Below are 12,803 nucleotides of genomic sequence, written 5' to 3' on the forward strand. Positions count from 1 at the left end.
CACACACACACACACACACACACACACACACACACACACACACACCAACATATATGTTATTGACTATTGGATGTTGTGAATAACTGAATCTGCTACTAATCTAAAAATGTCAGGGAACACATTCATTCTTTTGAATTCAATCTCATCTACACATAATCACACAAGCTGTTCGACTATATTACTGAGGTGAACACAACATTCTCTTACAGAACAGGGTCACATCATTAGTCTCATTTTCCAACTTTATTTTTGCTTTCTTTATTTTTTGAATGGTCATGTTCCATTTAAACATACCAATAAAACATGATGAACTGAAAATGTAACTACTCTTCATTTTCTTTGACCCATCTCTTCATTTGTCAAATTAATCTTTTTTATTAACCAACTTCAAAGAGCAGCTATACAGTAGCCTTTTAAATCTCTGAAGGTACACAGTATAATTCTTTTCATACATCTAGCATTCAAAAACTATAGAGCCTGAGCTTTTGCTGGACATCACCAAGCAAGTGCAACAAACAAAGAAAATAAATATCCTAAAGAAAGAAAATACCTTTTCTATAAACTTTCTGCAAATCTTCTTTGCAAACGCTGCAAGCATGTTATCACATCAGTTCTGCAATCTAACAATTGCTTCACCTCCATAAGGATCCTACTATTGAAAATATGGAAACCTAACTCAGAAAACAACATAAAAACAGATACACAATCTATATCTTGCACCAGAGGTTCAGAATTAGCTTTCTATGTTTGGATTTCATGTCAATACTTGTGTATCTGACTGAAGTCTATAGACACTTCATAAATCTTTTGCTTGCTCTTATGACTTTCTACTTCTGCACTAACTTTTCAGCAACAAACTGTGTATGGACAGTTTGTCTTCATTTTTCTTTCTTTTGTTTACATTGCATATTTTTTGTTTTGCTTCTAATTTTCTGCTTTGTTTGCACCAACTTTACAAATACTAACCTATCTTCTATGCCATTTTGTACACATTCACCTGCAAATTTTAAGTGTGTAAATGTAACAACAATTGGCTTTTGCATTTCATTTTATTGATAGTAGCTTTCACCCTGCAAACGTTGTTGTCCATGTGGTGGCATGTGTATGTAAACCTAACAGAATAGCAAGGTGAAGAGCTGGCGAAAACATTAGCACGCCAAGCGAAATGCTTAGCAGTATTTTGTCTGCCACTACGTTCTGAGTTCAAATTCCGCTGAGGTTGACTTTGCCTTTCATCCTTTCGGGGTTGATTAAATAAGTACCAGTTACACACTGGGTTGATAGAATCGACTTAATTCATTTATCTGTCCTTGTTTGTCCTGTCTGTGTGTAGCCCCTTTTGGGCAGCAAAGAAATAAGAATAGCAATGCTTAATTTCCTGTAGTTCACCTTACTCATAGCCTGCAGACTCACATGTAGCTTGCAATTGATTCATGTTCATATTCATTTTCAGGACAATATTGCAAAAAAAGCACAATGTCAATACAATGTGTGGTATACTGATGCTATTTGTCAAACTGGCATATTCCCACATGGTGAGAGGTCAAACAGAACATGAATCCAGGCCGTTGCCAGTATCGCCTGACTGGCCTTCGTGCGGGTGACACGTAAAAGCACCTACTACACTCTCTGAGAGGTTGGCGTTAGGAAGGGCATCCAGCTGTAGAAACTCTGCCAAATTTAGATTGGAGCCTGGTGTTGCCATCCGGTTTCACCAGTCCTCAGTCAAATCGTCCAACCCATGCTAGCATGGAAAGCGGACGTTAAACGATGATGATGATGATGAGTGAGAATTTCAAGAAATTAACTAACTAATCACTAAGTAAACCTATTTCTACAAAAAAGAAAATGCACAAATTGTGCTACATAGGTCTTTCAAAGCCCAAAATTAGCTTGTAATCATCATATTGAGAATGTTGTTTATTCCCTCTTGCTGTTTTACAACATATGGAAAGAGATATCTAATTTTACCTGGCAGATTCCTTGTATATGTAAATTTAGTTTTTCTTTAACAAATATTGGTCAAATTTCGCCAGTGAAAATATATTGTGTAATGTATATTGTTTCATAGATTATCAAAGTCTGATGTGATGTTTTTTTTTTGTTTTTCTTTTTTAAGGAGTTAGTTTTCACATTTTATTAGTTTTTTTAAATCTAAGTCTACATGCAATTCTGAGAAAGGTACAAGGTGGTTGTAGGATGTGCTGGAAACCACAACTAAATCTCCTTTAAATTACACACCTTTTTGTTTGAAGATATTTTCAATTTTTTTTCTTTTACTGTAAAGCACTTTTCCCATTGTGCTTAAGTGCATAGTACAAAAATATAAATTGGCCAAAATCGGTCCAGAGGGGGCTGGAGGGGTGTGAAAAATTCATAGATTTTCCAAAAGTTTTTTTTCATAAAAAGCTTCTCTCCATTATTTCCAAGGCTGTCCTGAAAAAACAATTTGAAAAATCCCTGTCAAAATGGAGAAAATCCAACTTATGTGGCATTCTGATCTGAAACTCCACTATTTATAGCCATTTTAAATAGGCCATTAAAATTTTATTGAAATGGTACCATGTCCCAGAATCTCAGAATTTATTTAGCTCTATACCTACAATAAATGTCCCAAAATTCAAGTCCCTGTGGCTTGTGTTTTTTTTATTTAACTAGGTCTGAAAACACTGCAAAATTGACTGTTTGTAACATGTTACAAAATAGACTTTACATGAATATTTAAAAAATTGGCCAAAAAATAGTTTTTCTTTACAAGAACCTGAGAAAAAATAGGCAACTACTATAGTGTAATTTGAAGTTGATTATCACCTCAATTTCAAAGATATGACATCACAAATATGGTTAATTATTCATTTAGGTCAATTAGGGAAGATTTCATCCAATTTGCTGTCCATTCAACTTGTCATATTTCCTAAAATCATCTAAATTTCAGAAATGAGATATCACAATGCTTCTTTCTGGATGCTCTCCAAGAAAGCATACAATAGAAATTACATTTAAATTTTTCATAGTGATAATTTAGTCATTGTGCTGCATCAAAAGAAAAATAGAAGTGGAATGTTATTTCATAATCAAGGATTACCTGTGTCCCTGTATTATCATCACCAGTTTTATTATGAGTCAGTATGACTTTAAAAGCTGTCAATAGCTTGGTTTTACTTTACCACCAAGAAATAAAATAAGGCTTTTATCAAATAGAAATTGTTCCAGTCTTTGGCTCCATGATTAAGAACCCCTTGCATAAGGTTCCCTCATTTTTTTTTTTTTTTTGGTGGGGGTGCATCTTAACACTGAAAGGAAAATCTATATATTATAAATAAATTAATTTCTTTCAATATAAATTATGAGCTGTATACATTTAAAATTCCCGGCGGCCGTTAAATGATGATGATGTATATATTTCCCTATGTAGAATCCTAACAACTGAGACAAGCTAAAGAGGGAGCTTCTATGCAGTCACTCAGCCTGCTAGTAATGGCAGCTACATTTTCTCAAATCATATTCATCCATCTTAAATCTAGAAAGACATTAGACAGTGCAGTGGTCAAGGCTGGAATGCCTTTCATCATAAGCCTAATCAATCAGGATCTAGAGCTAAACAACAACCAACAAAGCGATGTGGGTTTATGCTGTCAATCTGCTTGAAATAGTGACCAGATTTCCCTCAAATCAAACCTTATTGTACTAAAAAGGAAGAGCATTTTGGATATAAAAATTCTAGATACAACTAAGAAGCTAAGGTCGACCTGGGATTAAACAAGAACAAATGAATTTGAGGGAGTCTCCATGTGATTACTTGATCTGATAGAAATAGCAAACAAATTTCCTTTTAAATCATTCTTTACCATCTTTTCTATACTAGTTGGGTTGGGCAAGTTTTTGAAACAGTGTTTTACAAGTAGGTACCCTTTACATTACTAACACTTAATTGCCTCCTACAACATGCATGTACAGGTTATACCAACTCTGAAACTAAGATATACAGGTCATAAATGTACAATTCCCGAAGGGAAAAAGTTCAGCATAGTCATGACTGAAATGTTTTGCTTTATTAGGATTGACATGCATCTAATAAAAAAAACTAAAAGGAATTCAAAACAGAGTCTGCTCTATCCATGTGCCTGACTTTCTCATGATATTCCCAATTTCACTTTCTTATGCAGGTCTTGCCTTACATATTCCATCAAACAGCAATCACTTGATTAAATTCAACACCTTCATTAAAGCATCTTATCAACCATACTCTGAAAACATTAAAACAATTCTTCAAGGTAAGATAGCTGAAAACGAATTTTTTTTGTGACATTATGATGTTTTAATTTCATAACAAACTAAAATCTATTGATAAAGCACTTGACTGTCTTGATTTTATATCTTATTAATGATTACAATTAATATACTGTAAAGAGTTTTTGTGATATTTCTGCTATAATGAACACTGCTTGTCTTATTCATTTGTTATTAATTAATAAGAAAAGGAGGAGTAGGGGCCCACTGAAGGCCTTTCCAGACTCGTGATATATAATGCTGCCTATATTCAGTTTGACATTCTATTAAATGGATGCTTGCAGGGGAAGTGAAGGCAAAGAGAGAATTCCAAAGAACTGCATTTTTGGGATGATATGATTGGTAAAAGGATTTAATTAATCAGGTAGGACAAGATGGAATTAGTATCTAGTTTGCTAGTTTAACAGAGCTGAAGCTGTTGTTGCAAAGGGAAAAAAAGTGTGTCTGTATGATAGTAGTTGTATCTTGTTGAATAAATGAGGCTTTACTAATCATCCTTTCAGTATGGTGTAAGATATTTGAGCATGTGGCAGTATCAGCACTATGCCTGGTATATGAACAGTTATCCTATATGGATTGAAATCAAACTTTGTAAAAGGCAAGCAACTGATTAGGTCTGAAGTATTTTCTGGCCTTGAAAATTCTGTAGGATAAAGTTTTATGGCAACTTCTTTGCCATAAAAAAAAAAAAAAAAAAAAAAAATAGGGGTGCTTAGTATTTATATGGCATTTAAGTATTTTTTTATATATTTAGTCTCATTCAGAAGAAATTAAGTTTCACTGTGACATGAAAGCATTTAATGTTTGATACAGTATAGTATATAATTTCAGCATTCTGAAAGTATAAAAAAATAATAATTCATTCTCACTCTTAGCAAAGAAGAGTTGACCCATTTGTCTGATTGATCAATATCATCATTTAATGTCTGCTCTCCATGCTGGCATAGGTTGGACGGTTTGACTGAGGGCTGGTGAGCCAGAAAGCTGCACCAGGCTCCAATCTGATCTGGTAAAGTTTCTACAGCTGGATACCCTTCCTAACGCCAACCACTCCAAGAGTGTAGTGGGTGCTTTTACATGCCACTGGCATGAGGTCCAGTAAGGTGGTACTGGCATTGGCCATGCTCAGATGGTGCTTTTTACATGCCACCTGCATAGGAGCTAGTCAGGTGACACTGGCAACGACCACGCTCGAATGGTGCTTTTTTTATGTGCCACCGGCTCAGGAGCCAGTCAGTGGCCCTGGCAACGATTACGCTCGAATGATGCTTTTAATGTTCCACTGGCATGGGTGCCAATCAGACAGTACTATCATCAGCCACGACAGTGAATTCACTTGCCTCAACAGGTCTTCACAAGCATAGTTTATTGTTCAATGATTGAAGGGTACTCTTAAATGGGCTGGTTATACAGCACTGGCATAGGCCAGTTATGGTCTCACTTGGCTTGCTAGGTCTTCTCAAGCACAGCATATCTCCAAAGGTCTTGGTCACTTATCATTCGTGTTTCACCACCTCGTCCTAGGTCTACCTCTTCCACAGGTTTCCTCAACTGTGACACTTTTCACACAGCTGTCCTCATCTATTCGCAACACATGACCATACCAGTGCAGTCATCTCTCTTGCACACCACATCTGATGCTTCTCATGTCCAACTTTTCTCTGAAGGGATTTGTGGTTTGTCTGTCTTCCTACTTATTATGACTTTGGTTTTTGCTAGGTTGACTCTAAGGCACTTCAATTCTAATCCTTGCTTCCACACCTGAAATTTCTCTAGTTCTGATAGTGACTCAGCTATTAGAGCAAGGTCATCAACATAGAGAAGCTCCCAGGGGCATCCTGTCTTGATTTCCTCTGTTATTGCCTGGAGGACTATGATGAATAAGAGGGGGTGAGGACCGATCTTTGGTGGACCCTTACCCCTACCCAGAATTCTTCACTGTACTCGTTGCCAACCCACACCTTACTGACAGCATCCCTGTACATGGCTTGTACAGCTCTCACTAACCATTCATCAATCCCTAGTTTCCTCATTGACCACCAGATAAGGGATCAGGGGACCCTGTCAAAGGCTTTCTCCATGTCAACGAAAACCAGGTACAGAGGTTTATTTTTGGCTAGGTATTTCTCCTGCAGCTGTCTCACCAGAAATATAGCATCAGTGGTGCTTTTCCCTGGCACAAACCCAAAGTCTAGATGAGATGCATAACAGAGAGGGTCATAGCCCAACTCTCCCTAATCAGTTGGGCTATGACACTCTCCATTACTTTCATTACCTGATCCAACAACTTGATACCTCTGTAATTATTTGTATCTAATGCATCACTTTTACTTTTGTAGCAGTTGACCATGGTGCTCCTACACCAGTCATTGGGTATGACTCCTTCATGTATCACCTGGTTAACAATATGGGTGACTGGACTATAGCTGACACCACCAGATATTTTAAGCATCTCTGCGGTGATTCCTGATGGGCCAGGGGTTCCCTGTCTTAATACCCTTAATTGCTTTATCTACCAAGGTACTGTCAATTCAGATAGCTGGTCTCTCTGTTGGGTCAACATTTAGCAAACTCTCTTTCTCCCATTCATTCTCTTTATTGCAGCCTCGTTAAATGCAAGTGAGCCGTCAGCCATGCAGACACATTTCTCTCCTATGTCATCATGGTTCTCTCTTGAGCACTGTCTTGCAACATAAAACACCTCAAGTCTTTGCTCCTTACAATGCAGAACATCGGCAAATTTTTTCTTATCTGCTTCCTTTCTGGCTAAATAAACCTGTCTCCTAGCTTCCTTTCTAGCAGTCTGATACAATTCCCTGCTACCACCATTCTTCCAGTCCTTCCATACCTATTTTTTTTCCCTAATGGCTCTGTCAACTACATTGTTCGACCACCACATTACCTTGGGTTGAGAGGGACTTTGCACCATCCACAGATCTGGTCAGTGGTCCTCAACAGGTTGTCCCGTAGAAACCTCCAGTTACATTCCACTTCATGTGGTACTATATACCCCTCTATTTCATCAAAAGTTTCGAGTAGTACTTCTCTAAATCTCTATCCATTCATTCGCGTGATCCAGACCCTTCCATGTATGCCATGGAAGCCCCCTGCATGTTGTCCAACATGCCCACTGAAGTCACCAGCCACGAAGAGAAGATCCTTGTCATTCATCGACGAGGTAGTCTGCAAGAGGGTGTCATAAAATCCGTCTTTCTGTCCATCAGATATCTCTAGCTGAAGGGCATAGGCCAAGATGATGGTTGCTAACCCATGATGCAGCACTAATCTAATCTTAAGTATTCTATCACAGACTCTGACTACCTCGATTACCTTATCAACCCATTTCTCCACAAGAAGTATACCCACGCCCCCCGACCCTGTCAGTATTCCCTGCCTTGAAAATCTTATACGTATAACAATAATTAATTACGACTAATACAATAATTTTAGTTTTCCTATTTAACATTGCATTCTTCTCCAAACTGTGTTTATTCTACTTTCCCATTGTATCATTGTTGTACAATATTTATGCTTGGTATTTTTACCCCCTAAATATTACACATTTCTTTTATTAGGATTTGTAAACTTTTTAGTTTTATTTTATGGAACTTGCTGGTTTTGAAATATTAATCAAAATATAAATCTTGTTTTAGGCATGTAATGACTGTATTGTTTGCTCTATTAAATGTCATACAATTATAAATATATATCCTATCTTCCTTCACAGTTATTAGAAGTCAAAAATGTATCTGATTTTAATATGGTATTTATGTCCCTTAATTTTATGAGATTATATGATGGGTCCTTCAATCCTTTTCTGGGTTATAATTAACATTATTGATATGTATATGTGCGTGGGTGGGGGAAGTATTGAAAAAGGAGTGGTCAAAATGTTCTGCTTGTGAAATTCTGTTACTCTGTACCATCCCTCCCTCTATATTTCCTGTATTTCTGATTAAATACACTTTTTTCTTGCTCTGTGTTTAGTTGTTGTTTAATCCCAGTTCAGAAGTTTCCAGCCACTATTACCCCATTTGTTTCCCAACATAATAATGTACCTAGGACTACATTTTTTTTAAGACCTACTACTCCTATGAAGGTTATGCAGCTTTGTAGAGGCTCACTTGATGGCTATGTTTAGTATGCATTCAATGACAGGAAAGTTATAACTGATTTATTTAATTTAAAAAGAATATCAATTTCAAAGGTAGTATGAAGAATAGAAGCTTAAATGTGATTTGTTAAAATAAATTTTAGACTGAGATTCTAAAGTAGAAAGGGTAAAGGGTAGGGCCAAATGTTTAGCACGTGATCTTGTGAAGTTGAGACTCGTTATTGCAATGGGAAGAGAAATAGGTTCATGTGGTTTATTAAATATGTATACAAAATTTAACGTGATGAAATTGAGATTTTAGTTCAATTAAGGAATTTTAGCTCAAAGGGTTATTTTTTAATAAGAAATTCACGTTTACACCTCAAATTTGAATACATAAAAATTGTAAAAAAAATAAACACTATTGTTTCACTATGCTTGTAAGAGAACTATAAAAAAAAATTAGCATTTAGGTAAAGTTAATTCATTATCATTGGCCACAGATTGAAACCTTACAAATTTGGCTGAAGGATCCCCTGTAATTTGATTTTAAATTTGGAATAATTCAATTGGAATGTTTTCAATCATAGGCCTGCTCAATCAAGACTCACTTGGAACCAAACAATAACCTAACTGTTTAAATCCATTCTAAGTGGGTATTACTATATAGAAGGGAGACAAGCACAGTATGACCATGCAAAATTGCACTTCTTTGCTTGATCATTTTCATACATTTTTTTCCATGGAAAATTAAATATCATTTAAAAGTTCTGGATGTAAACTTTCTTCTCATATAGTTTTGATCGAAATCCAATACATATCATGCTAGGGTCCCTCAGTTGCCCTGGTATTGCCACCTATTCACAAAGTAAGTCCTTTTTTTTTTTCTTTCTATTTTTTTGATTGCTGAATGGTAGCCCTCATTTTACTTCAATGCACTGGAAATGTGCTGAAAATCATACAGTCATGAAGAGGACTGCTTTTGCTTTATTTTGATATAAAAGTTGATGGGGGTAAGTCAGATAACTGTTATGAAATATAAAAGTGAAAATTTTATTAATTTTCACTTAGAAAAGAACATATTTTCTTCAAGTTTTTTATATCATAAGAAAGAAAAAATTCTCATGAATTCAAAATGGTCATTGCTGATTCTAACCACAATATAGCAAAAAAAGCACAAAGTCAATAAAGTGGGTGGTATGCTGATGCTATTTGTGAAACTGGCATATTCCCACATGGTGAGAGGTCAAACAGAAGATGAATCCAAGGCTTCAAATATCGAGTCTTGAGTGAGAATTTCAAGAAATTAACTAACTGATCACTAAATAAACCTATTTCTACAAAACAATGCACTAAATTACACTACATAGATCTTTTACAGCCAAAATTAGTTTGTAATCATCATATTGAGAATGTTGTTTATTCCCTTTTGCTGTTTTACAACATATGGAAAGAGACATCTGAATTTTACCTGGCAGATTCCTTGTATATGTAAATTTAGTTTTTCTTTGAGAAATATTGGTCAAATTTCGCCAGTGAAAATATATTGTGTAATGGATATTGTTTCATAGATTATTAAAGTCTGATGTGATGTTTGTTTTGTTTTTCTTTTTTCTAAGTTTGAATATAGCTGGATAATTTGTGGTAGTATTTACATATTCATTTTAGGTATTTTTCCTTTCTCTCCTAGTAATGATTTTGCTGTAAGCTACAGCAATTTAATATATGCTTTTAATGCTTAAAGCAAGGAGTTAGTTTTCACATTTTGTTAGTTTTTTAATCTAGGTGTAGGAGTGGCTGTGTGGTAAGTAGCTTGCTTACAAACCACATGGTTCCGAGTTCAGTCCCACTGCGTGGCACCTTGGGTAAGTGTCTTTCACTATAGCCTCGGGCCGACCAGAGCCTTGTGAGTGGATTTGGTAGATGGAAACTGAAAGAAGCCCGTCGTATATATATGTATATATATATATGTATGTGTGTGTATATGTTTGTGTGTCTGTGTTTGTTCCCCCCAACATCGCTTAACAACTGATGCTGGTGTGTTTACGTCCCCGTAACTTAGCGGTTCAGCAAAAGAGACCGATAGAATAAGTACTAGGCTTACAATGAATAAGTCCTGGGGTCGATTTGCTCGACTAAAAGTGGTACTTCAGTCAAATGACTGAAACAAGTAAAAGAGTAAAAGAGACTAGGTCTATATGGAATTCTGAGAAAGGTACAAGCTGGTTGTAGGATGTGCTAGAAACAACAACTAAATCTCCCTTAAATTACACACCTTTTTGTTTGAAAATATTTTCAACTTTTTTTCTTTTACTCTGAAGGTTTCTCCCATTGGTTTCAAGTGCATAGATATTTTAGTAGTAGCCTATTTTTTCTCTGGTTCTGGTAAATAAAACAATTTTTTGGCAATTTTTAAAATATCTATGCACTTGAAACCAAAAAGGGAAAATATGTTAGATATGTAATGTTAGATATTCAAAGAGACAAGATAGATGTCACAGGAAGACTGCTTTTGATCTAGGTTTGCTTAACCAGAGCTAAGTAAAAACAACTTCAGGATTGATAAGATCAACATAAAGTCACAAATTTCATGAACAGTATATTGTTACTGAAATTTGAGACTCTGTGTCAATAATAAAAAAAAAAAGAAAACATTTTGATATATCAAGTTCATTTACAAATTCATGGTTTTTCTCTCCAGAATACTGGCATGAGTATGTCAACAACTCACATTTAGAAGATTGTTCAGTGTCTGGACTACACTCAAAGAAAGAAAATTGTATTTTTTGGCAGCAAGACCTTGGTAGCTGTATTCACCTACAGAATTATGGTTATAGAGAAGGTAGACCCTGCATTCTTTTGTCACTTGAACTGGTAATGTATATATATATATATATATGTGTGTGTGTGTGTGTGTAAATATTTGTTAATGATTTGTTATTCTTTATCAAAACATAAACTATGCAAAGTAAGAACACATTCACTGTGCTGTTAATTTCCCAGTGAACATTTCATCTTAGAATGATTTTGTAATGTCTTTCTTCTATCTGTGTAGAATTTAAGATCAGCACTGCAAGTGAAGGTAAAAAAATTTTAATCTTAGTTGTATTCAGAAATATTCGGAATAGAATTATATCCTTTTGGCTTACTCTAGTTTTTGAATTGAATATAGACTGGCTCCCGTGCAGGTAGCACGTAACAACACCTTTTGAGCATGGATGTGGTCATTGCCAGAACTGCCTGAATGGCCTTCATGCCGGTGGCACATAAAAAGCACCCACTACACTCTCGGAGTAGTTGGCATTAGGAAGGGCATCCAGCTGTAGAAACTTTGCCAGACCAGATTGAGCCTGGTGCAGCCTCTGGCTCACCACTCCTCAGTCAAACTGCCAGCATGGAAAGTGGACGTTAAACGATGATGATGATGATGATATATGAATATCTTAAATAATTCATTTGTTCACTGTTATTTGCTTATGGATATCAAATTGTCAATAACAAAAACTTTTTGTCTATTTAATTAAATATGTTTTTCTTAACTAGATCACCTTCCCATTGTCATGGAGGCCATCCAAGTGGCCTTTTCGTACTACTCGACCTTGGATACCACTCAGCAACTGCACAGGTCCACCTGTTTGTGAATTTTGCAACATGTTTGGACTTAGGCTTTTCATATTCTATGATCACGTTCACTCTGCTCTGTTCTCAGATTATCTCATTTTAGATATGCTCTCAAAATGGTATTCCTAGCATGAATCATTCCATGGCCCTTTGCATTGTAACCAATCGATGTTCTATCTAGTTTCCTTCAATGAATTCCTTCTTGAATTTTCAAAGCCAACACCCATGTTCTAATTTAAGTTCTTTGAAGAATAATTGCTGTCAAGCTACCTGACAGCATCACTGCACCATTGTTGGAACCATTCCATCATCACTAAATCATGTTCAGAACTTTTTATTATATTTCGGGCGACACATGAAATCTTTCGAGCGAGATTGTTGCCGGTGCCCCTGGGCCGGCTCTTGTGCGGGTGACACATGAGGTTTTTTTGAGCGGGATCGTTGCCAGTGCCCCTAGACTGGCCCATGTGTGGCGACACATGATATCTTTCGAGCGAGATCGTTGCCAGTGCCCCCAGACTGGCTCTTGTGCGGGTGACACATGAAATCTTTCGAGCGGGTTCAATGCCAGTGCCCCTGGACTGGCTCATGTGCGGGTGACACATGAAATCTTTCTGAGCGAGATCGTTGCCGGTGCCCCTGGGCTGGCTCTTGTGTGGGCGACACATGAGGTTTTTCGAGCGAGATCGTTGCCAATGCCCCCAGACTGGCTCTTGTGCGGGTGACACATGAAATCTTTCGAGCGGGTTCAATGCCAGTGCCCCTGGACTGGCTCATGTGCGGGTGACACATGAAATCT

General features: G+C 36.5%; 1 protein-coding gene across 2 annotated transcripts in view; it reads left to right on the forward strand.

Moving 5' to 3' along the window:
* The window catches only part of LOC106878418 (sodium/potassium-transporting ATPase subunit beta-1), a 58,586-nt gene that overhangs the window by 28,312 nt on the left and 17,471 nt on the right, over nucleotides 1–12,803 (forward strand). Inside the window, exons 2-3 of one of the 2 annotated variants that reach the window (XM_052974641.1) lie at nucleotides 4,167–4,274; nucleotides 11,085–11,257. In XM_052974641.1, coding sequence (XP_052830601.1) covers nucleotides 4,167–4,274; nucleotides 11,085–11,257 — 281 coding nt within the window. The remainder of the gene's footprint in view (nucleotides 1–4,166; nucleotides 4,275–11,084; nucleotides 11,258–12,803) is intronic. The other variant, XM_052974642.1, reaches the window with a different exon arrangement.

Source organism: Octopus bimaculoides, chromosome 19 (assembly GCF_001194135.2).
Source record: "Octopus bimaculoides isolate UCB-OBI-ISO-001 chromosome 19, ASM119413v2, whole genome shotgun sequence".
In the NCBI taxonomy this organism is placed as follows: Eukaryota; Metazoa; Mollusca; class Cephalopoda; order Octopoda; family Octopodidae; genus Octopus; species Octopus bimaculoides.